Source organism: Thamnophis elegans, chromosome 12 (assembly GCF_009769535.1).
Source record: "Thamnophis elegans isolate rThaEle1 chromosome 12, rThaEle1.pri, whole genome shotgun sequence".
Lineage (NCBI taxonomy): Eukaryota > Metazoa > Chordata > Lepidosauria > Squamata > Colubridae > Thamnophis > Thamnophis elegans.
In genome coordinates this window covers 33,145,347-33,172,003 of record NC_045552.1, presented here as the reverse complement: position 1 = coordinate 33,172,003, position 26,657 = coordinate 33,145,347, and the positions used below count along the sequence as shown (strand labels likewise).

Here is a 26,657-nt window from a genome sequence, read left to right as displayed (position 1 = left end):
TGTTAAGTGAATCATTCCATTTTTTTAAGTTAGTAACATGGTTGTTAAGTGAATCTGGCTTCCCCATTGATTTTGCTTGTCAGGAGGTCACAAAAGCTGATCACGTGACCCTGGGACGCTGCAACCGTCATATGAACCAGTTGCCAAGAATCTGAATTTTGATCATGTGACCATGGGGATGCTGCAGTGCAATCGTAAATATTAAAAATGGTCATAAGTCACTTTTTCAGTGCCATTGTAGCTTTGAACTGCCACTAAATGAACTGTTGTACGTCGAGGACTACCTGTACTCTTCCTTTTCGGGAGGGCCTCTTGTAACTTAGCAACTTAACTGTTGCTAAGGGGCCAGCTGTAAGTCGAGGACTACCTGTACTCCTTTTCGGGAGGGCCTCTTGTAACTTAACAATTTAACTGTTGCTAAGGGGCCAACTGTAAGTCGAGGACTGCCTGTACTAGAAAAGTGGAAACAAGCTTAGCGTTCAGGAGTCCCTGAGAACTCTTTGGTTCTCAGGGATCTAGAAAATGGCCATATTCCAACCTTACCCATGTCTCTTTTCGAATGTCAGTTGAGGTATCTACATAGATCAGGTGAGTAGCCGTCAAATACAGTGTCCCATTTGCTGCTTTCTTGTTGGTATAACGATCTAGCAGCTTGACATTTTCTACCTGTAGGGCAGAGAGGGGAAAAAAAGAAACCAGAAAGAAAGAAACTAATTAGAACATGTCTAAAAGAGGCAGAATGCACTAGATCAGTCACTGCACAAGGAAAGCATTTGCATCACTCAAAGTGCCCGCTGTTCAGCTCTCCACCTTTGTACCAGCAAGGAAGTGAGTAATTACTGAACAGGTGGGAAAAGGTATCCTTCTAATTAGCCCAGAGCCTCATCATGATGCAATAGGAAGTCAATTATGTCAAAATTGTAATCTTTGCACTCTGGGTTGTCCATTAGGAAGAAAAATCGCTTCTAGGTGAATATGATCATAAATTAGATATCATGTACCCCATTACAAGTTTCTGGCATAAGGTTCAGCTATTCAACTTGAGAACAAGGAGTTCTGCTTGTACGGATGAAAATCAGGGGTCAAAAGGACAGTGGGATTTGCAAGAATAATGACTTTTTGTCAAAAATAATTATAAGGCTCCTCATTTTGCCTCAATTAAAATGAATTCAATCAGAAAAGCTGCAGGAATAAAATCCAGAACGAGTACTTATGATACAACAGTATGCACCTAAGCACACAATCAAAGGTATCCTGTCTCTTTCATTCAAAGGGCTCATCTTCATAATCCACTTTGGAGTACCTGACTTTTGCCGATGGTGCTTGAGAAACCAGCAAATTAGAGCCCTTAGGAGGCTTCCCTGAAGGCTCCGGAGGACCAAAAAAGGCCCTATGAGCAAACCGGTTTGACTTCTGGTTTGCTCGTAGGATCTTTTTTTGTCATCTGGAGCCTTCAGAGAAGCCTCCTGAAGGTCCCTGAACGCTTCGGAGGGCTAAAATTGGCCCTACGAGCAACCCGGAAGTGACCTATAAAGCCTCTGGAGCCTGGGGATGGCAAAAAATGGCTTTAAAAAAGCTGAACTCAGCGTGCCAGCTGACAGGGCAACGCCTCGCGTGCCCTGACAAATGGCTCCGCATGCCACCTGTGGCACGCGTGCCATATGTTCGCCATCCCAGCCCTATATCATTTTAGACAAATGATTGCTCGGTCTCTTCTTAAAAGCCTCTAGTGATAAAGCACCATAACGTCTAAAGGCAAGACATTCCACTGGTTAATTGTTCTCACTATTAGGAAATTTCTCCTTAGTTCTAGATTGCTTCTCTCCTTGATTACCGTATTTTCACCCATATAACCCGCGGGTTATATGCGGTTTTTACATGCACAGCGCCCCCCTGCGGGTTATATGCGTGGGCGGGGTATACGGAAGATATTTTACACGATCGGAGGCTTGCACAGGCTTGTTTCTCCGTTTCTTCCCCCACCCCGATCTCAGCTGTTTCCTTCTCCTCCGTTCCTTTCCTCTTCCCCAGCTTGCGCAGGCTTGTTTCTCCGTTTCTTCCCCCACCCCGATCTCAGCTGTTTCCTTCTCCTCCGTTCCTTTCCTCTTCCCCAGCTTGCGCAGGCTTGTTTCTCCGTTTCTTCCCCCCCCATCTCAGCTGTTTCCCTTCTCTCTTACTCGTCGCGGGTTATATGCGTGGGCGGGTTATATGCGTGGGCGGGGTATACGGAAGATATTTTACACGATCCGGAAAACCCGCGGGTTATATGCGTGGGCGGGTTATTTGCGTGGGCGGGTTATATGGGTGAAAATACGGTAGTATCCATCCATTCTTTCCTGTCCTGTCTTCTGGCGCTTTGGAGAATAAGTAAACCCCCTCTTCTCTGTGGCAACCCCTCAAGTATTGGAACACTGCCATCGTATCTCCCCTACTCCTTTTTTTTCACTAGACTAGACATACCCAGTTCCTGCAACTGTTCTTTTTAGCCTCCAGCCTCATCCTTGTTGCTCTTTTCTGCACTCTCTCCAGAGTCTCAACTTTTTTTTATATTGGGGTGATCAAAATAGATGCAATATTTCAAGTGTGGTGTTACTGAGGCCACGCTTGGAACTATCATTTTTGACCTTCTTTCTTTGTGATGTATTACACTTTTCTTCAGTGCATTCCACTTATTTTTATGTTTTCTTACATACAAATGTAAGACATCCATATAACAAAACAAGCAGAAGTATACTCTCAAGCCCAGTCATTCCCTTCATTCCCATCTTTTACACAGCAGTTTCTTTCCCATACACATAGTTAAGATGCTCCTTCCAACTTTTTATATCAATTCACATAATGACTTTTAAGACCACCCACTCAGCTTTTTACTGAGCCCACTTCATAGAACATAGAATCACAGGGCTGGAAGAAACCTCAAAGGTCTTTTAGCATCCTGGTCAAATGGTTGTCCAATCTTTGAAGAGCACAGATGGAGTTCCCCTAACCAACTTGCTCAAACCGAAGAAGCTACCTGGATAAGCAGAGAAACATTTCGAACAAGCAAGAAAAGAAACCGAGTTGCTGTAACTCAACTTCCAGAGAGGTTGAAAATTACTCATCAGTTGCTCTTCTCCAACCCCTACTAGACATCACCTTTAACTAGCCGTGTAAAAGAGATCTTTTAAATGCAAGGAACAAACTAGGCTAGGTTTTTTTCCTCCCTGGGATATTTTTTTTTCTTATTTATAACATATATAAGGCCACCTACTCAACTAGTGTAACTTTGGGCAGCATATGGCGTGAAAACAAACAATATATTGAAGAAAAAACCCATATAAAGTAACAATAATCAATACAATATATAAATATACTGCAATTAAATGGCAACCAAGGACATAAGAAAAGGAGTTGCACTCCACTGGTCCACGATTGCTCATCCCACTCTAGGTAGTCCTTGACTTACAACCGTTAACTTAGCAACTGTTTAAAAGTTATGGTGGACCCCTTCCCCCAAAAAGTATTTATAGTTCAATTTTGAAGTTACAATGGCCATATTACAATTATGTGCTTGCATTTTGGGTGCTTGGCAACCAACTAATTTTTATTGCCATTTGCAGCATCCTGCAGGCACATGACTGCAATTTTCAATGTTTTGGTTGATTTCCAGGATTTACTTTCAGTTTCTGATCCAAAACACTCATTGGTTATGATGAATTCACTTAATGTCTACAGTGTTCCTTTAATGACTACCACAAAAAGTATTGTAAAGTTGGGTTTCGTCATCAACCGCAATGATACTAATTCCTGGCTCAAATATGGTTATAAATTTAGGACTTTATTAGCTTTGGAGTCTAATCCAGACAATCATAATCCAGTCAATCATTCCTGTTCTGACATTTCATTTTATTTTAGCCAAGATCCTTCTTCCAATTACTCCCAGTGTCACCAAATACTGTTAAAGCTTCAGCATAAGTGCGAGAACTTTCAACTTTTTGCCTCTTTTAAGAAGTAATCTGACCAAACTACAGCACTGGGCTGTTCACCTTCATCAGAGCCAGCTCTCTCAAGAAAATGGCATTTAAACCGCCATTCACATTTTTAACCCTCACCAATCCAAAACCTTTTGCTCTTATGTAGAGTAATGAATAATGAACCCATTCTGACTACAATGCAACATCGCAGCAGCTCCTATGGATTGGAGATCAGGAGCCCTTTCTGCAATCTTTGCATCTCCCACTAGCCAGGATAGCTAAAAACTAACCCTCAAGCTGTGTCAGGACCTTGCTTGCAAGAACTGTCCTGTAACTTTTCTTGGTGCAAGGGAAAAAAGACCTAGGCACTAGCCAAGAGACAGAGGGCAGCTGTTCAACCAAACTCCTAACACAGGTATCCTGGCTTTATTTTTTAAATATGCATGTGTCTGCATTCCAGCTCACTATTAAGCCATCTTCCCATCCTGCCCTATTTCCCCCATCTGGCATTTTTCAGGAGTGTCACAAGATTTATCTCTGAGTAATGAGAGGCACCACAAAGTCAGACCTCTACATTTCCGGACACTGTTCTTACTAAAAGGAAAATAAATTACTGACCACCCTGTAAGTTCCTTTTCACCAAAAGGAAAAAAGATTGGATGGGTTTAGAAATACTGGGTTCTTTCCATTTTCTCAATCTAGGGTAACGGGAGGGAGCAATAATAGAAGGAAATGGATCTGGGGTAGGTAAGCTTTCAATGCTGAAAGGATACTTTGATTCCCACAATGGACAAATGGCTCCAAAAAATTATGGCGTTACCAGAGATGGCTAAATTGACTGCTTTGGTTAAAGAAAAGAATACAATTAATTTTGTTTCTATTTGGAAATTGATTTAGGATTTTGCACTTGAAGTGGAAAAAATGAATCTTTGATTTTGGGTTTTGCTGATGAAATAGGTTTGTTGTTATAAAAATAGCTAGTATATATTATCATGTAAAAATAAAACGTTGAGGTTGCATTTTATTACCTTAATCTACTGAGCCAAAAGGAATTGGAAGTCAATACTTTTCCCTTTACCCTATACAGAATGACAGAGTTGAAAAGGACCTTGGAGGTTTTCTAGTTCAGCCCCCTGCTCCAGCAGGAAACCCTCTACCATTCAGGACAAATGGTTGTCTAATCTCTTCTTCAACCTCCAGTGATGGAGCACCCACAACTTCTGGAGGCAAGACGTTCCACTGGTTAATTGTTCTGACTGTTAGGAAACTTCTTCTTAGTTGTAGATTGTTTCTCACCTTAATTAGTTCTCTCCTTTTGCTTTTCCTTCCTTATTTTCATTTTTCTTTGTATTTCTATATTTTATGGTTTTCTTGAACCATAAACTTCCAGTGCACCTGAAGAATCTAAGTCCCCCAAGCTGAGAAGTGCCACTGGAACAATTTTGAAAGCAATCTTCTCATTATGAGCTGCATCTAAAATAGGTAGGAAGTGCAAATGTACATGCTTTGGAGTCCTTTGGAGGGCCTGCTGCTTCCAAACACCTCTGAAAATAAGGTTACAGCCTCATAAAATAAACCAATGATCTTTGCTAGCCTTTCAGGCACTTGAGAAACTTCATCAGAGACACTTCTAGGAGTTATCCAGCTTCCCAGCAGCACATTTAATGGGAAAAATCATATTGCTGGAAACACTCTCTGGGAAACTGATTTGGCCAGCTGCTCAAGGCAATAATCTGGATGGGTAAAAATAATCTTTTCAGAGAACAAAACAGAGAATAAAACAGAGAGACAAATAGAGCAGGCCAGCAGAGAGGTTTGCAAAGGAATTTTAATACCTTGGTTATAATTAGGCACAAAATGATGCACTCTGCAGATGCTGCTAAAGCCCTTTAAGGATCCTGCACATTTTAGTACTCATTTGCCTGCTCTTTGAATTGAAAATCATACCCTGTAGATACAAAGGCTCCATCTTGACAGAACAGAGCAAAAAGCTGGTGGAAATGGGAACAAGTACAGGTAGTCCTCACCCTACGACCACAATTGAGACCCAAATTTATGTTAAATGAGAAATTTATTAAGTGAGTTTTGCAACCTTTCTCACCACATTTGTTAAGTGAATCACTGCAGTTCTTAAATTAGTAACAAGGTTGTTAAATGAATCCGGTTTCCCCATTGACTTTATCAGAAGGTCACAAAAGAGTACCACGTGACTCCAGGACACTGCAACTGTCACAAATGTGAGTCAGCTGCCAAGAATCCAAATGTAAATCACATGATCATGGGAATGCTATAACAGTCATAAGTGTGAAAAATGGTCATAAGTCACTTTTTAGTGCTGTAACTTTGAACAGTCACTCAATGATCTGTGGTAAGTCGACTCAACTTACGATCAGAATTTCCACTGATCAGCAAGATCAAGCAAATCGTGCCCAATTTTACAACCTTTTTACCCACAGTTGTTAAAAGAATTATTGAAGTTATTAAGTAAATTATAATAACAGAATAACAGAGTTGGAAGGGACTTGTTTGGTCTTTTAATCCAACCTCCTGCTCAAGCAGGAGACTCTATACTTCTATAATATTCAGGCTTTTTTAAAGCCATTTTTCACCCTCCCCAGGCTCCAGAGGCTTTATAGGAGCCTTCGGAGGGCAAAAACAGCAACACCCCCCCCCCCCGCCGGAGGCTTCAGGAGCTTCCCTCCAGAGCACAAAAAAACCAGCCCTATGGGCAAACCAAAACTTTGGGAACGGACTTCGGGTTTGCTTGTAGGGTCGGTTTAAGCCCTTGGGAGCCTTCAGGGCTCTTCCGGAGGCTTCCCTGAAGGCTCTGAAGGACGAAAAATGACCCAACGGACAAACCGGAAGTCACTCCCGGTTTGCTCAAAGGGCTATTTTTAGTCCTCTGGAGCCTTGAGGGAAGCCTCCTGAACGTCCCTGAGGGTTCTGGAGGACTAAAAACGGGCCTATGAGCAAACTGGGAGTCTGTTCCTAAACTTCCGGTTTGCCCATAGGGCTGCTTTTTTGCGCTCCGTAGGCTTTAGGGAAGCTCCTGAAGCCTCTGGCGGGGAGAGGAGCGGGGAAGGCTGTTTTTGCCCCCCTCAGGCTATAAAGTGTCTGGAGCCTGGAGAGGGCGAAGAAAGCAAGCAAGAAATGGGGGGGGTGCTCCTGTCATCCATACATGCGTGCTGGGTGTGTGGGGGGGTGTCGCACATTACATTATGGATGCGGCATGCCCGCGCATAACCCCCTGTGCTCCCCCACTTATGGCACGTGAGCCAAAAAAGGTTCGCCACCGCTGCTCTATACTTATTTCAGTAGTTGTAGTTTCAGCAGTAGAGTTGTTAACCAAATCACTGTAGGCCGAGTTTTACCGCTCCGGCGTCCGTACAGAGAAAACAGCCAAAGGGGAGATTGGCCTCAGAAATTGAGCTGGAGAGAGGCCAGGGCACGAGTGATTTCCCCGGGGGCCTGGTGCTGGTAGCAGACTGGTGAGATATTGCTCTCCAAGGCTGCTTTTCGAGAAAGACGCCGCCACCGCCCGGGAGCCGCTCAGAAGACGCCGCGTCCCAGCTGGTCTTGGAAGGTGGAAGGCGGAAGGCATTGGAGAGCGTTCGGAGGCCAGGGTACAAGCGACTTCTTCGGGGGCCGGTGCTGGCAGCGGACTGGAGATCCAGCTGGCCTGAGAGAGCCTTGACCTTTCCCTAACTGCTAGCTGAGAGACCCTCGCCTCTCCCCCCCTCTACCGCTGCTTTGTCTGCCACGACTGCCATTGTGCCTCTGGTTTGCTGAGACCGTTTGAAAATGCTGTGGCTCAGCTTTAGAAGACATCAGTTTTAGAAGACATCATGACTTAGCTGCAGAGGGGGTTTGGTTTCCCCGCGACTACCATTCGGGCTCGGTGATTACAACTATTGCAGGGCTGCTGTTGGCTTGTTAGACCTGGTTTGTTGATGCAATTGGGAGAACGCTGTGGCTAAGTTCTTTGGAGGACATCGCCCCCCCCCCCGTTTGCTTGGAGAGCTTTGACCCCGCTATGACTGTTATGACTGCCGCCCTGACTATCTTAATCATTGCTGTATTGATGTTGGCTGCTGTTGGCTTGCTGCCCTATTGGCTCATCGAAGCCACCATGAGAACGCCCCGGCTTAGCCGTCTGGTCTGTTTTGTCAGTGTGGACCAGGCGAAGGGGTGGCTAGCCTGGATGGATGGGTTAGGGCCCAGGGTGATCGAGTGGCTAGTTTGTAGCCGCCATTACGGCCTTTCTGCATTTCCCCCCCGTCCAGTACCTTTCAATCTGCAACAACCGACTTTCCATCTTATTGGGTGTGCAAGGCCCCCCCGGTTTGCCCTTTTTTGTGGCTGTGGGGTGGCTTCTCTGTTTACCACCCTTATCATCCACCCTAGCTGGCCCCTCCAATTACGTCCCATCTTTATGGACTTAGCCCGCTGGACTTTCAGCTTTGCATCTCTCCCCCTGGACTGCGTCTATTATCGTGGCTATCATCATCCACTACTACCTCAGAAACTTTACCCTAGCCATCTCGACTATTATTCCTCCTACACCAGACTCTTAGAGAAAGAGGCCACTTTAGCTCCCTCATATCGTGCCGGCTTGACCGGTCTATTGTGTTGTTGCTCTATGGACTTTATGTCCCCATGTACGGATTTGTTTGCTTATTTTATCATCTATTATACCTGCGCAATTTTTTACTTGTAAGTAGTGTGGATGTGTATGATTGTAAGTGAATGTTTCCCACCTTTTAACCTGTGTAACTTCCCTTTTATATTATATTGCTGTTTTTAAATTTTGTGGGGTGTGAGTGTGTGAGCGTTTGGGTGTGTAAGCGAGGATTGGGATGGGAACCGGGTTCCCCCACACTGAGTGCTTTGCAGAAGTGTCAGGGGGATCTGGGCCCATTCCAATCTCAGGATGACTCATTCGAAGGGCCTGTCGGGAAATGCGGGGGCTATGGGGGTGGGTGGAGGGACTACAGACATGGGAGTGGGCCGGAGCATTACGGTCCTAACAGGGAGGGGCAGATATGGCGGGGACTTTAGGGCTGGCCATTACCGGGGAAGGAGGGCTCGCTACATTACAGAGATCCCTCCTTCCGGCCCTATGAGTCCCACTCATAGGGCCGGGTCTCAGGCTGCTGTCGCTAAATGCCAGGTCTGTAGTTCACAAGGCTCCCCTCATCCGGGACCTAATTTTAGATGAGGGGGCAGACCTGGCATGTATTACTGAAACCTGGCTGGGCCCGGAGGGAGGAGTACCCTCACTGAGATGTGCCCAGAGGGTTTTCAGGTGCTTCATCAGCCGCGACCCCAGAGAAGGGGTGGGGGTGTGGCTATTGTTATCCGAGAGTCTCTAGTACCTCGTAGGATCCCTGCTCCGGAGTTTGTCGGGTGTGAGTCCTTGCTGGTGAAGTTGGACCTCAAGGGTCAAGTGGGCTTGCTGTTAACGTACCTGCCTCCCAACAACGTTGCAGCAGCCCTCCCCTCGCTCCTCGAATCAATAGCTGAGCTGGCAATTGAGTTCCCCAGGCTTATGGTTCTGGGGGATTTCAACTTGCCTTCGCTCGGTGAACACTCTGATGGAGCGCAGGAGTTCATGGCTTCCATGACAGCCATGGGCTTGACCCAAGTAATTCGGGGCCCGACTCACTCGGCGGGTCACACGCTTGACCTCGTATTCCTCTCGGAGCAGTGGAGTTGTGATCTTGGTTGGAGGGGTAGTGAGATCTTGCCCCTGTCATGGTCGGACCACTACTACTGAGGCTTGACTTTCGGAGACCAAACCCCCACTGTAGGGAGGAGGAACCAATTAGGTGGTTCCACCCCAGGCGCCTTATGGACCCTTTGGGCTTTCAGACGGAGCTTGGTGTTGTTCCTGATACCCTCGCCCGCAGTCCGGCAGAGTCTCTGGTTGCTGCCTGGAATTCAGCAGCGGCAGAGGCTCTTAACCGGATTGCGCCTTTACGGCCGATCCGAGGCAGTGGATCCAGGAGGGCTCCTTGGTTTACTGAGGAACTCCGGGAGATGAAGCGCCGAAAGAGACGCCTAGAGCAACGATGGAGATCCAGTAAGTCCGAGTCAGACCGAGCGCTTTTATCATCCAGCATCAGAGCTTACCTCCGGGCAATTAGGACGACTAAAAGAACACACATTGCCTCTCTGATAGCTTCCGCTGAGTCGCGCCCAGCTGCCTTGTTTAGGATAACCCGTTCCCTCCTAAACAGGAGGGATACGGGCGATCCTTTGCAAGGCAGAGCTGAGGAGTACGTCCAATTCCTCGCGGATAAAGTTGCTCGGCTTCGGACGGACCTGGACTCCAATTACGCAGAACCTGCCAGGGGAGAATCTGGATGGACATCACTAGATTGATTTTCAAGCTGTTACCCCTGAGGAAGTGGACCATGGGAGCTGTAAGTGCCTCCACATGTGTACTGGACCCGTGCCCCTCCTGGCTAGTTGATAACAGCAGGGAGGTGACACGGGGCTGGATCCAGGCGGTTGTTACTGCCTCCCTTCAGGAGGGGTTCTTTCCCCCCGCTTTAAAGGCGGCGGTGGTGAGACCCCTTCTGAAGAAGCCATCTTTGGATCCAGCCGTTTTAAACAACTATCGTCCAGTCTCCAACCTACCCTTCGTGGGGAAGGTTGTTGAGAAAGTGGTGGCCTTTCAGCTCCGGCGGTCCTTGGAGGAAACCGATTATCTAGATCCCTTTCAGTCGGGATTTAGGCCTGGCTACAGCACGGAAACGGCTTTGGTCGCGCTGACCGATGATCTCTGGAGAGCCAGGGATGGAGGTCATGCCTCCGTCCTAGTGCTCCTTGACCTCTCAGCGGCCTTCGATACCATCGACCATGGTATCCTTCTGCGACGACTGCGGGAGGTGGGGGTGGGAGGCACTGTCCTACGGTGGTTCTCCTCTTACCTCTCGGACAGGTCGCAGTCGGTGTTGGTCGGAGGGCAGAGATCGACCCCTAGGCCCCTGAATTATGGGGTGCCGCAGGGTTTGGTCCTGTCCCCCCTCCTGTTTAATATTTACATGAAGCCGCTGGGTGAGATCATTCGACGGCACGGGATAAAATACCATCAGTATGCGGATGATACACAGTTGTATCTGTCCGCCCCGTGCCAACTCAGTGAAGCGGTTGACGTGATGTTCCAGTGCCTTGAGGCTGTTAGGATCTGGATGGGGGATTACAAGCTTGCACTCAATCTGGATAAGACCGAGTGGCTGGTGTGTTTCCCTCCCACTAATTGGCCAAGTTCTCCATCTCTCAGGCTGGGGGGTCAAACAGTACGCCCCTCAGACAGGGTCCGCAATTTGGGAGTCCTCCTGGACCCACAGCTGACTTTCGAACACCACTTGTCGGTGTGACCAGGGGGGCATTTGCCCAGGTTCGCCTGGTGCACCAATTGCGCCCCTAACTGAACCGGGAGGCCCTCACAACAGTCACTCGTGCCCTTGTGACCTCTAGACTGGACTACTGCAACGTGCTCTACATGGGGCAGCCCTTGAAGAGCATCCGGAGACTTCAGCTTGTCCAGAATGCAGTCGCGCGAGCGACTCGGTTCACCCACGTAACACCTATCCTCCACGAGCTGCACTGGCTGCCTATTGGTCTTCGGATACGCTTCAAGGCGCTATTCGTCACTTATAAAGCCCTTCATGGTATTGGACCTGGGTACTTGAGAGACCGCCTGCTGCCAATTACCTCCAATAGATCGATTAGATCCCACAGATTAGGCCTCCTCCGAATTCCATCCGCCAGCCAATGCCGGCTGGCGACTACCCGGAGGAGAGCCTTCTCTGTGGCTGCTCCGACCCTCTGGAACGAGCTCCCCGTGGAGATTCGAATCCTCACCACCCTCCAGGCCTTCCGCAAAGCCCTTAAAACCTGGCTGTTCCGACAGGCCTGGGGCTAAAGAGTTTTGCCCCCTTTCTCGAATGGTATGGTTGTTGTGTGTTTTTAAATTTTGTATTGTTATGTCTTGTCTTTTTTATCCCCCTGTCTGTACCCCCTTCCCTGATTGAATTGTGAGCCACCCTGAGTCCCCTTCAGGGAAAAGGGCGGCATATAAATGTAATCAATCAATCAATCAATCAGTTGTTAAACAAAACAACTGTGAATCAAATTGTTAAGCAAATTCAGCTTCTTCTATTGATCCTGGGGTACTGCAACCACCATAAATAGATGCTGGTTGCCTAGTGCCCGAATTTTAATCCCATGACCATGGAGATGCTGTGACCATTGTAAGTGTAAGGACTGGTTGTAAATTAATTTTTTTCAGTGCCATTGTAACTTTGATGACTGTTTAACTGCAGATAAGAATATACAATGCAGCATAAAATAAAGGTAAAACAGAAAGATTGTAAATTAAAGTAATAAGGAGAATTATGTTCAAAAATGTTACCGAGAGATAAAGCCAAAGCCACAACTAAGAAATTAAGTATTTCTAAGTGTAAATGGGAGACAAGTTGAAACTTGGGATTTGGGAAGAAAAGGCTTCGGAACGACGCTTTGGAACGATCTCCCCGTGGAGATTCGCACCCTCACCACCGTCCAGACCTTCCGCACAGCCCTCAAGATCTGGCTATCCCGTCAGGCCTGGGGATAAGATCCTAACCTCGCTCCACCCGAATGCTGAATGAATGTTGTGTTTTACTGGTTTATTTTTTATTCACACATTTTTTCTTGTGTTTTGTCTTGCACCCCCTTCCTATTTATTGTAAGCCGCCCTGAGTCCCCACAGGGAAAAGGGCGGCCTATAAATGTCATTAAAATGAAAAAATGAAAAAATGAAATGAAGGAATGGAATCAGAATTCTGGAGAAGCCATGCTGGTGTTTGCCTTGGCACCTCTTTCCGGCAGTAAAGCCAGATATAGCCAAATAAAATGTACTCTACACATGTTTATCCTTTTCTATTAATATATACAGTACTATATCTCATTTAGTGAAATATAGTGGCTAAGACGCTGAGCTTGTCGATCAGAAAGGTCGGCAGTTTGAATCCATAGCGCCACGTAATGGAGTGAGCTCCCATTACTTGCCCCAGCTTCTGCCAACCTAGCAGTTCGAAAGCATGTAAAAAATGCAAGTAGAAAAACAGGGAAAACCTTTGGTGGGAAGGAAGAGTTTCAACCTTTAGCCATGACGGCCACATGGCCTTCAGACAGCGCTTGCTCTTGGGCTTTGAAACGGAGATGAGCACAGCCTCCTAGAGTCGGGAACGACTAGCACATACGTGCAAGGGGAACCTTTACCTATATCTCATATACATTGAAATGTTTTATAAACGTATAATTGTATAAACATAAACATATCTAAACATATTTCAGTCAGCACTGTAAAAAGGGGCAGCTCTATAAACTGATCTAATAAGTGAGCCAGTCGGCAACCCTGCTCAGCCATGCTCGCGCCGTTGTATTCCCACAACCCTGGGCGCTCCTTCCTTGGCGCGTGACACGTGTGCGGCGAGCTCAGCGTGTCAGGAAATGCGTGTCATCTGCCAGCCCCACGTGGGAAACCCCCCAAGGCTCCGCAGGGGGCTGACCCCTCGCCCAGCCGGTCGGACTCGTTTCCCGTCTTCTTCTCGGGCGAACCCCCGCGGGGCACGTAGGAACGCAGCCCACGGGGACGCCGAACCCCGGGGAGGGCTCGGGACAGCGGGCAGGCACTCTGCACATACCCAGAGACCCTTCCAAAGGTCGGGAGAGCGCGGGGGGGGAATGTCACCCTCCCCTTCCTCCTCACCTTGGGCGTCGTGATATACTCCATCGCCGAAGCCGCCGGCCTCTTCCACGTCCGGATCCCGCGAAGGCTCGCGAGATGTCGCGGAGGAGGCGCTTCGTCCGCCATCTTGCGTGAGGGCAACTTCCCTGGCGGAGCGCTGGCACCGGCCGGCACGTGGGAGTTCTTCCCCGCCCCCTATCCGAGAAACCCCAGAACTGCACCCCTTCCATAATCCGCTGTGGAAATGCATTGGGTGGGGCGCGGGGATGGGGACACCTCTAGGCTGAGACTCGTCCTGTTTTTGCCGCAGGATATACAGAGCCCTGCTGTCTCCTGGCTGTTTCTCCCCTAACAGGAATATCCCTGCGAAGTAGACCTGCGTTTGGATCTTGCTGGTCCCAGTCCAACTCCTTTCCAAGCACAACCACTAGCCTTAGTACAGGCTAAGCCACAATTCATTGCAAGCCATTACGCAAACCATGAACTTCAGGTTGCATTAGCCAGCCAAGGATGGTTTAAATAAACCATGTAAACCATTGCTTATTTAACTAATATAAAATGCTAACCAACCATAGCTAGCTGTGTGTGGGAAACAGGTCTTTAAATAGACCTGCTGAATGCATGGAATTTTAGAGGGCAAGTCAGTCGTGAGACACTTCATTCCTTTATTTTTCATTTAGTAGGCAAATATAGGGCTTTCTCCAGATTCAAACCATTATCAAAAACTATAACAACTCATCCATGCTGTGTTTATTAGTTTATTTATTCAATCTCAGTCAATGACTCTGGACAGATTACAATTCAAAAAATATATTGTAATTCAAACACCCAGCTTAAAATGGCTAAGGTTGAGAAACACTGGTCTAAGATCACATGTTTGGGCTTCCCAATCCTTGCCTCCTTTGTGCAAAGGACCACCCAGATCTGAAATGTGCAACAAAATGATCCATGATTTAGAGGCACAAAATCAAAAACGGTTAGGTTCCACTGCAATGTTATTATTCTCTTAACCATGACATGTTGACTAAAACGGAGCCATCAGCAAGCAAGCAATCCCCGTTTTGACTCAATGTTTTGTAAATGGGGGCAAAATAAAAATAAAAGGTAGAATATTGGGGGGATACATTTCGCTTCTTACTTTGCTAAGACCCCCTGACTTGAACTGCAGGTATCTTGAGTTTTCTTGTCTAATGTAAGCATGGCTTGCTGAACCTGAAAGCTGAAGCAACTAAGGACTAAACACTCCAACAAATGTCATTTCTTTTTTAAAGTTGATATTTTTCACAGAAACTAGGAATAAAAGTTCTAGAAATCCTCCAGTATTCAGTTTGCTTCCAGTAAAGATGAGGAATGCAACCTGTGAATTCTGGCCAAACAACTTTGTTGGATTAGAGTTGAATGGGTGTTCGATAATTGGTCATTTATTCTCAAAACAAGAAAACGTATGTAGCTCAAGTTGAATGATGGGCTTCTTGGTGCTCTCTGACGTTGCTTGCTGCTTGCAGACGTTCCATTATCCAACTAAGTAACATCATCAGTGCTAAAGGAAATGGGGTTTGCTCCCTCATTATACACAGTAGCTTGCCCTACCAATTTAAAGTTTTTATTTTTAAACAAACATAAAACAAACATAAACACACACAAAGCATTAAAACCATCCTCCAGTTACCTATAGTATGTCAAGTGGTTACAAAGTTTTGTGCTTACAATAGTCTTCACTTGCAATTTACGTAAAATCTCATATCATCAATCTAATATATATGTATACAATTATTATGATTATTAAACATTCATTTTATAACTATTATTACATCCTTTTTATGTAAAATATTCTAAATTTAAAATAAATTTATATTATGGCATTTCATTACATCATCCTGAAATCATCCAATAATATTACATCTTTATATTCTATTCTATATAAAATTGTTTATCTTTAATAACAAAGTTTTTAAGCATCCTCTCCATAGTCCTCACTTACAATTAGTATAAAATTTTATATTATCAATCTAGTGTTTATATATGCATTATTATCATTAATCATTTATTTGACTATAATTATTATTACCTTATTTTATACATAATACTTTAAATTTAACTAAATTTAACTTAATTTTTATTGTGACAGTCCATTACATCAACCTGTATCTTTCCAGTAATTGTGCAATCTTATATCTCTTGTCATTTGTAGTATTTGTGTTTTAATTGCTTTCTTAGTAAATCTTATAAGGACTTCTCTTGGCAACTTGTTGTTCATAGCATATCTTGTAAAGACTCAAAACCTTCCATCTGTTCCTTCCATCAGCTTGCCTTTGGTTATCACCGATGCTTCTGCTAAATTTTTTCTCATTATTTCTGCCAGATTTTCGCCCTTTTCTGCTTCTATGTTTTGAAGTCTGAGATACAGTTCCAGTCCATAAATCTCCTCTTTCCATATTCCACTCCTGTCATTTCCAACTACACTCAGTTTACTGTCAATATCAACAATTTTCTTATCTCTTTGTTCATCTTTTTCTTCAATTTTTTTAACTCTATCCTCAAATTTCATCATTGTTTGATAAGTATTCTCAATTCTTCCCTCTATTTTTTCTGCTCTTTGTTCTATATTCACCATTCTTTTTTCAATGCTCTGAATTTCTAACATAATCATTTGCAATGTCAATTCCTTTTCTTTTTCATGCTGTGCCATTTTTCCAAATTGTAAACACTGCCACTATAACATCCAAGGCTTTTTTGTTAAATTTCAAACAAGTTCACTATAATTTTTCAAGTCAAGGCTTTCTCTTCACTCCAGTCCTGCTACTAATAGTACTCCAAAAGTGCACCTGTATAAACAATTCAGACTCTTCCCACTATCACTTACAATAGACAAACTCAGAAGCCTTGAAATATAAGTCAAATGTTCAAAGAGAAAATAGGAAAAACAATGTTTCCAAGCCTCCTGTCAGGGCTGCTTCACTTAATAACCAAGAAAGAAATCACTCAACTCCATTTTGCAGAATTAAGAGTACTTTTACTGGTTATAAGTAAATAGAAGCTAAGCAAAGCTAGATCTGAGACAAAAGCGCGTGCAATCATAGATATCAATGCATGACCCACTCCCCTCCCCTTGGTAACCCCAGCCCATAGTCCAATCCAATTACTCCACAAGTGTCATGTTGGAGACATCTTCAAAAATCATCATCAAGTTGGTATGCCGGACAGTTGGCCTTGGCGGGAAACCTCTGTCTCTGCCACATGCACAGTACATGGTGAGAACAACTCCCTTTTTACAGTTCTCCTGTACAGAATATTTCCTACACCCAAATACCATGCCTCCCTCCCCGTTTCAATGGCAGCCAAAAAGCAAGCAGCAAAACAGAGGCTGACATCCAGCCCTCCTTCAGGAAAAGGACATCATCCCTGCAGAAACAAAAGAAAACAGAAAAACAAACAAACAACATAACACAAGAGAAAGGGGAAAAGGGAAAAAGGACAAAATCAATCGAGGTCAAGGCTTGTCGGGGTAGATAGAGTAGAATTTACGTAGAAGACGAGGAGCCTGCACATTGGACTTATTGACCCATTCAGCATGGGAGGGAGGAAAATGCTTCCATGAAACAAGATACTGAACGTGTTTTCTCTGTTTCCTAGAGTCCAAAATTTCTTTAATGTTTAGAGTGTTTAGAGTGTTTATTATAATTTATAGGCCGCCCTTTTCCCTGAGGGGACTCAGGGCGGCTTACAAAACACGGGGAGGGGGGTACAAAGACAAAAGACATAAGACAATACATAATATTAAAAATAAAGCACAACATTCATTCATCATTCGGGAGGGGACAAACTAAGATTTTTATCCCCAGGCCTGACGGGATAGCCAGATCTTAAGGGCCGTGCGGAAGGCCTGGGCGGTGGTGAGGGTGCGGATCTCCACGGGGAGATTGTTCCATAGCGTCGGAGCTGCGACTGAGAAGGCTCTCCTCCGCGTAGTCGCCAGTTGGCACTGACTGGCGGATGGAATTCGGAGGAGGCCTACCCTGTGCGATCTGATGGGACGCAGGGAGGTAATTGGCAGAAGGCGGTCTCTCAAATAGCCAGATCCACTACCATGGAGCGCTTTGTGAGTGGTAAGTAGGACCTTGAAGTGCACCCGGAGATCAACATTTTAATCTCAAAATGTTGCTCTTCCTCAATCAGAAGAGGGGCAGGTGGAGCTGCCAAAGGGGCACGCAACGGAGAAGTGTGTTCCGGTTTCAGAAGGTTGACATGAAACACTGGGTAGACATGGTTTAGATACCTAGGCAACTCCAAACATACCGACACAGGGTTTATGACTTTCACAATCGGGAACGGCCGACATACTTGGGACCCAGTTTCTTAGACTTCTGCAAGGTCTGGAGAAATTTGGTAGACAAATACACACGATCACCAACTTTATAATCCCTCGGCTTCGTTCTTTTCTTTGTATTCAAAGGTTTTATTTCTTTTAAAACACAAATATTTCATCATTCGTCAATCATTAAAAGATCGAAGTACAATTTTTTTTATGTGTGTGCCCCTCCCTCCCTCCACCCCCCCTACCCCCTCCTTCCCCCCCCCCCAACTTCCCAGAACCCGTACCCGGTATGGATTTTTAACAAACACAGTCTAAAATCTATTGGGAAAAAAAAAGAAATAAAGAAATTAATGACATTCTGCATTGACCTTAGCTTCTTCTTGCTGAACTAACTTTAAACAATTTAAATCATTTCTGATCTTAAGCATAGGCTAACTGGAATTTCTTGGTCCCGTATTTATTTTGTATATAGTCAATCCATTTTTTCCAGTCTCGTTTATATCTCTCATTTGAGTGATCTTTAAGATATGCCGATATTTTAGCCATCTTGGCTAAGTTTGTGACTTTCAATGTCCATTCTTGGATTGTAGGCAAGTCTTCCTTCTTCCAGTATTGCGCCACCAACAGTCTTGCTGCCGTTATTAGGTGCAGAATCAAGTTAGTCTCTACCACTGTAAATAGCAGTAGACTTATATACCGCTTCATAGGGCTTTCAGCCCTCTCTAAGCGGTTTACAGAGAGTCAGCATATTGCCCCCAACAATCTGGGTCCTCAGTACATATACCTAGTAAAAATAACTGAGGAGTAAACTTTATCCTTCTTTTAAAGATATTTTGCATAATCCACCATATTTTTATCCAGAATGCCTTAACCTTTTGGCAGGTCCACCATATATGATAATATGTAGCATCGAGAGAACCACACCTCCAACATTTAGGCTGTACATTCGGATACATAGAAGCCAACTTTTTAGGATCTAAATGCCATCTATAGAACATCTTGTAAAAATTTTCTCTCAGATTTTGAGCTTGTGTAAATTTCACATTTCTTACCCAGATTCTTTCCCATGTATCCAACATTATTGGTTCTTCAATATTTTGAGCCCACTTTATCATACAATCTTTAACTAATTCTGTTTCCGAATCCATCTGTATTAATACATTATATATCCTCTTTATATGCATTAAGCTTTGGTCTCTTATTTGTTTAAACAAATTATCCTCAACTTGGATAAAACCAATTTTTTGATCTATTTTCCACCTAGCCTGCAATTGCCCATACTGGAACCATGTTTGAACTACCTTCTCCTCTTTTAATACCTCTAAAGATTTTAATTGTAATACCCCCCTTTCCGAGGTAAGAAGCTGTCTGTAAGTAATTCTGTCCTGTTTTTGTGCTATATTCATATTTTCAATTGCGTGTCTAGGAATTGCCCACATGGGTAGCTTGTCATTTAATTTATATTGGTATTTTTTCCAGACCCGCAGTAAAGCATTTCTTAAAATATGACTTTTTAAATTCTTATCCAATTTTTTGTTGAATAACAGGTAAGCATGCCAACCATATACCAGATCGTGTCCCTCAATATTCAATATTCTATCATTGGTTAAATGAGTCCAGTCACTAATTACAGATAATGCCACTGCATCATAATATAGTTTTAATTTAGGTAGTTTCAATCCTCCTCTCTCACGTACATCTTGCATTATTTTCATCTTTACCCTCAGCTTCTTTCCTGCCCATACAAATTTGTTGATACCCTTCTGCCATTCTAAAAGATTCACATCTTTTTTAAGTATAGGTAACATTTGGAAAAGAAATAAAAATTTTGGTAAGATGTTCATTTTCACTGCCGCTATCCTACCCAGCAAAGATAAGTGCAATTTCTCCCATTTTTTCATCTCCATCTGTATACTATGCCAAAGTGGTTCATAATTATGCTTATATAATTTCCCATTTGAAATTAAAATGTTAACGCCAAGATATTTGACTTTTTTAACTACCTCACATCCTAGCATCACTCCTAATTCTTCCTTTTGTTTAGTATTCATATTTATAGCTAATATTTTTGTTTTTCCTAAATTTATTTTAAAGCCAGACACTTGACCATATTGATTAATCGTATTCATTAAGACCATACTGGATTCCTGCGGTTGTTCCAATATTATGACCAAATCATCCGCAAAAGCGCGGACTCTATATTCTTGCTGCCTAATCTTGATCCCTTTTAAACCATCCAAGCCCCGTATTTTATTCAACAGTACTTCCAAAGTTATAATAAACAATAATGGGGACAAAGGACAGCCCTGTCTTGTACCTTTTCCAATTTGAAAAGAGTCTGTTAAACTTCCATTGACTATGATTTGTGCTGTTTGCTGTTGGTATATTGCTTTAATTGACTGTAAAAAATTATCTCCTATCTGCATTTTTTTGCAATATCTTCAACAGAAATTGCCAGTTAACTCGATCAAAGGCCTTCTCAGCATCCAAAAATATAAACGCAGCAGGGATCTGGTTGTTCTTTCCCAAATATTCTAATGCATTAATAATTAATCTGACATTACTTTTCATCTGTCTCCCTTGTATAAAACCTGTTTGGTCCGTGTGTATCAATTGTTGAATAACCAACATTAACCTATTTGCTAATATTTTAGTAAAAATTTTATAATCTACATTCAGTAATGAAATAGGTCTATAATTTTTGGGTTGAGTAGTATCTTGATCTTCTTTGGGTATCAAAGATATAAACGCTGTCTTCCAAGATGGAGGCACTTTACCTTCCATTTGAATCATATTAAATAATTCTCTAAGAGGTTCTACCATTTCTAACTGTAAGTTTTTATAGTAAACCGCTGTCAAGCCATCTGTACCTGGTGCTTTCCCTGACTTTAATTGCTTAATTACCTGCAAGATTTCCCCCGAGGTTATTAGTTGATTCAATTTTTGCCTGTGCTCTTCTCTAACTGAAGGTATTTTCTCTTTATCTAAATATTTGTCTATATCTAAACCATTAATTTTATCCCCTTTATACAGTTCTGTAAAAAATTCCCGAAAGGCCTTTTGAATTTCTTCCGGTTGAAACACCTCCTTCCCTCTGTAAATCAGTTTAGATATATTTCGAGTTTTCCTTTTTTTCCTAATCTGATAAGCTAACCATCTGCCAGGTTTGTTTGCATTACAAAAAGTATTGTGTTTTGCATATAATAAATTAGTGGCTACCTGGTCAGAGATCAACATGTCAAATTGAGATTTTAATATGTTAATAGCTTCCTTAACCTTTGTATCGCCTGGGTTCATTGTTAACTCCAACTCTTTTCTCTTAATTTCCTCTTCCAGTTCTGTTCGTTTTAACCCTTGTTTATTTCTATGTGTTTTATTTATATTCATCAGCACTCCTCTCATATATGCTTTGCTTGCATCCCATACGAATTCCATAGATGTACCCTTATTCATATTCAAAACAAAATATTCAGATAGTAATTTTTTATAATCATTAATATACTTTTCATATCTAAATAAGTTTTCATTCAATCTCCAAGACCTTCTTGCCTGCACTACCCTTCCCAACTCCATCCAAACTGGGTTATGGTCCGAAAGGACCCTAGCCGCAATCTTTGTCTTCTTGACCCTAGAAAGCAAATCATTAGTGGTTAGTATAAAATCAATCCTTGAAAAGGATTGATGCCTGTCCGAGAAGAAAGTGAAGTCATATTCCTCTGCATTTCTTTCTCGCCAAATATCTCTCAATTCAAAGTCATCCATGACGTCAAAGAAAGGTTTGGGTAACTTTGCTCGCATCTTAGTATTTAGGCGGGAAGTCTTCTTATCTCTCTTAGTGTCTATCACTCCATTCCAATCACCCAATAGTATACAGGAACTATAGTCCCACTGTACTAATTTAGCATGAAGATTTCTATAGAATCTATCTTGCTGTTGATTGGGAGCATAAATTCCCAAAAGTAATGTCTTTTTCCCTTCTAGGATTAGGTCTAAAGCAATATATCTTCCGAAGGGATCTGCTTCTATTAATTCAGCTTTCATATCTTTTCTTAAGTATACAACTATACCATTCTTCTTTTCCATAGCAGAAGCTGCAAAATGTTGACCAAGTTTTGAGTTAATCAAATATTTTTGATCAGTTGACTTGATATGAGTTTCTTGCGAACAAATTACATCATTCTTAAACTGTTTGAGATAATGAAATATTTTCTTTCTCTTCTGTGGAGAATTCAGTCCATTGACATTCCATGTTAAAATCTTAGTTGTCATCTTTGGTTGGCTGAAGCATTTTTAGAGCTTCCTGCATGGCCTGTTTAACCTTAGGCCTAGCTCCTCCCACTGCTTCCAGACTTGTTATTGTAGTTCCTTGATCGATGGCCGGTGATTGTTGATACTGTTGCTTTTTAGCTTGTTTCTCCATTCGTCTAGTAATCATGCGGCTAGGTCTTTGTTCCATAACACCTTGCACTTCTAGAAGAGAGAGATGCTCCATCTTGTCTGGTGGTTGTGTAGTTTGCTGTCTATCCTGTCCTTCTTGTGGTCTTTCTCCAGGTCCAGATGGTGCAGGGTATCCAGCCTTCAATATATTATAATAAAAATCTTGGGCTTTCCATACAGAGTTGAGGCGATATCTTTGCCTATCAAATGTAAATATAATGCCAAATGGTGCATCCCATCTATACTGTATCTGATGATTTCTGAGTTCTTTGACCAAAAAAGCGTAGTCTCTCCTGGCTCTTAACATTTGAGGTGGTATATCTTTCAAAACAATCAGGTCTTGACCGCCAATTTGAAGCTTAGTGTTTTAAGACGCTTGTAGTACCATATTTCTAAGCTCTCTTGTAGTAAAATATATAACGATGTCTCGAGGAAGCTGCTTCTGCTTTGCCAGCCAAGAATTAACGTGGTAAGCTTTGTCGATTTGCCAGTCAAGGTTGGTCCCTGGTCTTCTATAAGTCTACTGCTTATAGTCTATAAGTCTACTGCTATTGCTTCCCATCAGGCGGTCAAAAGCTTCTGATAGGATCTGTTTCAGGTTCTCCTGTTTCTCCTCACGCAGCCCCCTTACTCTTAATGCAAACTCCATTTGTCGATACTGTATCATAATAATTTCTTTTTCAGCATTTTCCACTTTTTGTTCCACCGCCTCTGTTTTCAATGTCAAGTTGGTATTGGCATCATTAAGATCCTCTAGAGTATCTTCCATTCCAGAAACATGTTCTGTCAATACAGTTACAAGTCTCAGCATTTCATCTCTAATTTTAACAACCCTAGCGTCGATTTTCTCATACAGCTCCTGTTTAAGTCCTTTTATTTCACTTTTGATTTCTTCTTTCATTTCTTTTATTTCCTCTTTTCTCTCCTGCTTTATCACCTCTCTATTATCTCTAAGCTTATCTTCCATTTTAACTGTCTGTGCATTAAGAGCCTCGCTTAGTTTGCTCAGGAAAAATTCTTTCGTTAACACATCCCCAGCAGGGGGCGTAGGAAGCAGAGGCTGCAGCCTTGTGCCAGGCACTGGGGATGTGCCCCTGGGAGTAGAGGGTGACGACTTCAAATTAATATTTAGTTTTGAAGCCATTTCAAAATTTATCTGCCTGCAATTAATAAAACTCTGTTGCCTGAATATGCAGCTTTAAGCAGCTTTAAGTAAAGAAGCTGAATTTCTCCTTTTACTTTGAAATTTAAGGCTTGGCAAAACTTTCAGTGAGTAAACATTGTAACAAGACAGTTCAGCAGATTCATCACCATTTAACTTCCAGATAAGAAAGATTAATGAGGGAGTGAAAGTCTTGTAGAAATGAAACTAATTAAAAAGCTTCTGCTGGCCAATTGTAAAACAAATGATAAGCATGCTCCTTTGAAGTTTTGAGTTCTTGTGACAATTAACAAAAAGTATTCATTCTTACCGGAGAAACCAGCCTGCTCGGCGCCATTTTAAAAGGCTCTAAGTAAGTAGATTTTTGGAGGAGAAAAAGAAAAGAAGCTAAAATCTTGATAAACAATTATTGTCCACGCAATACGGATCCAGCTCGTGATAAGATTAAATCAATCAAAACTTTGAACTGAGTGGGGGAGACCTACTTTGTTCTGCACAAGGCAGTTTGAAGTTCCCAGCACAGACAGCCGTTCTGCTTTGGGCTAGCCCCCCTCTCCCTGCAAGCACAAAAGCTGCAAAAATCGAAGAGCATTTGCCAGCAAAACAATTTCTTCTTTCCTTCTTGCCTGAAGGGTAAGAAAACCTGTTAAGAGGTCAGATGGAAGATCCTCTAAACAGGTACATAGCCAGGAATTCGGAGGCAGCTGGTTTTTTGCTGCCACCAACAGCAAGATCCACCCAGGAAGTCCGGCTTCGTTCTTTTCTTATCTGCTTGTTTCTTATGTGCCCAATGAGCCGCATCCAGCGCTCGGTACGCCAAGGGCCAGATTTCTTGGAGTTGGTCACTCCACTTGGAAAGGGACAGAACTTGTGTTTTTTCCCGTGGCACCTCAGGGATGGGTACAAAATCATGACTGAACACTATTTTGAACGGGGTAAATCCCGTGCTGCTGTGCACTGAATTGTTATAAGCTACCTCAGCATGAGGCAACAACTCCACCCAATTATCTTGCTGGTAATTGCTGAAACATCGGAGGTACTGCTCCAAAACAGAATTAGTCCTTTCACAAGCTCCGTTACTTTGAGGATGGTGTGCGGAGCTTAGGCCCTGGGCGGAGCCTATCAACTTCAAAAATTCCTTCCAAAACAAGGAGGTAAATTGGACCCCTCTATCAGAGATGATGCAGTCCGGCACATCATGTAGACGATATACAAGGATTTAGTGGATGGGATCTTGGAACAAGGAATAAAATGAACCTGTTTGGAAAACAAGTCTGTAATGACACAAATTGCCATATTTTCTTGACTCTCCAGTAATTCAACAATGAAGTTCATAGATATTTCTTTCCAAGGTGCTTCAGGATGGGCCACGCCTTGGAGCAAACCCTGGGATTTTCCTGGTGGTCATTTTGCGGCAGCACATGTGGGGCAACTGGCCACATAAGACTCAATATCCTTCTTTAATGAGGGCCACCAAAACTGTCTTTTAATGAGATGCAGGGTTTTCACAAAACCAAAGTGGCCAGCCATGCGTGAATCGTGGGCACGTTGAAGAACCAGACTCCTAATGGTTGTGGGAACATACAATTTAGCCCCAATCCAAGCCAGGCCATCTTTTATGGTACACTCATCTGAATGTTGGTTAAACCATTCATCAGATTCAAGGCCCTCCTTGAGTTTAGTAATGAGGTCCTTTGTGATCTCCAAATCGGAACTGGTCTGGCTGCTGGTAACAACTGGAGCAGCGAGGCTCTTCGCTGGCATTACTGGGTGGACGACACTAAGCTTTTAGCTGTTATTTTGAGGAAGCCGGGACAAAGCATCAGCCATAAAGTTTTTTCCTCCCGGGATATACTTCAAAGTGAAATTGAACCTATTGAAATGTTGTGCCCATCTCATTTGTTTGGGGCATAATTTCCAGGGAGTCTTTAACACCTCTAAATTTTTATGATCAGTCCACACCTCAAAAGGGTGTTTAGCTCCCTCCAATAAATGTCGCCATGTCATCAAGGCCCACCTAACTGCAAAAGCCTCCTTTTCCCATATAGCCCATCACCTCTCTGTCTCAGTTAGCTTTTGAGAGGTGTAGGCGCAGGGTTGTAATTTTCCATCAGCATTTGCTTGTAGCAACACCGCCCCCACTGCAACATCACTAGCATCCACCTGGACCACAAATGGTGAATCCATGTCTGGGTGTTTTAAAACTGGTTCAGCTGCAAAAAGTCATTTTAATTTCTCGAACGCAGCTTGACATTCCATAGTCCAATTCAAGGGTTTGCCTGGTCTAGGTTTGGCCTCCCACTTTGATTTTAGGAGGTTCGTAATTGGGAGGTCAATTCTGGCGAACGAAGGAATAAATTGATGATAGAAATTAGCAAAACCCAAGAAACTTTGCAATTGTTTGTGGGTGTGGGGGGTCCGCCCATTCAGTGACCGCTTGGACCTTTGCTGGGTCCATCTCTATACCATTGTGGGAGATGCCATATCCCAGGTAATCCACCATCTCCTGATGAAATTAACATTTAGACAATTTAGCATATAGTTCTGCTGCTCGGAGTTTTTTCAGCACTGAATGGACTAGCTTCACGTGTTCTTCATGTGTTTCTGTGTAAATAAGGGTATCATCAAGATAGACCATCACGCCTTTGTAAAGGTGGTCATGAAAAACCTCATTAATTAATTGCATGAAAACGGCTGGCGCCCCCTGTAGTCCAAATGGCAGCACGCGGAATTGAAAACAACCAAGAGGGCAGTTGAACGCAATTTTCCACTCATCCCCTTCTTTAATTCTGACTCGGTAATAGGCCTCTTGCAGATCTAACTTTGTGAAAAATTTTCCTTTACCCAGCTGGGCCAACATGTCCTTCATTAACGGTAATGGGTAGTGGTTCTGGATACACACCGTGTTCAAGTTTTTAAAATGAACACACAAATGAAAGGAGCCATCTTTCTTTTCTCTGAACAAGACAGGAGCAGCAACTCGGGGCCTAGCGTGTTCAATGAATCCCCTCTTCAAATTTTTGTCAATAAATTTCCTTAATTCGTCCA

The 26,657-nt window shown here is 43.3% G+C and overlaps 1 protein-coding gene across 1 annotated transcript in view; it reads right to left on the bottom strand.

Moving 5' to 3' along the window:
- The window catches only part of MTMR8 (myotubularin related protein 8), a 72,082-nt gene extending 58,288 nt beyond the window's left edge, over positions 1-13,794 (bottom strand). The window contains exons 1-2 of the mRNA XM_032227146.1: positions 13,717-13,794; positions 544-666 (exon numbers count right to left, since the gene is read on the bottom strand). Of these exons, the coding sequence (XP_032083037.1) occupies positions 544-666; positions 13,717-13,740 (147 nt within the window). The 5' untranslated portion in view covers positions 13,741-13,794. The remainder of the gene's footprint in view (positions 1-543; positions 667-13,716) is intronic.
- Between the last annotated feature and the right edge of the window lie 12,863 nt (positions 13,795-26,657).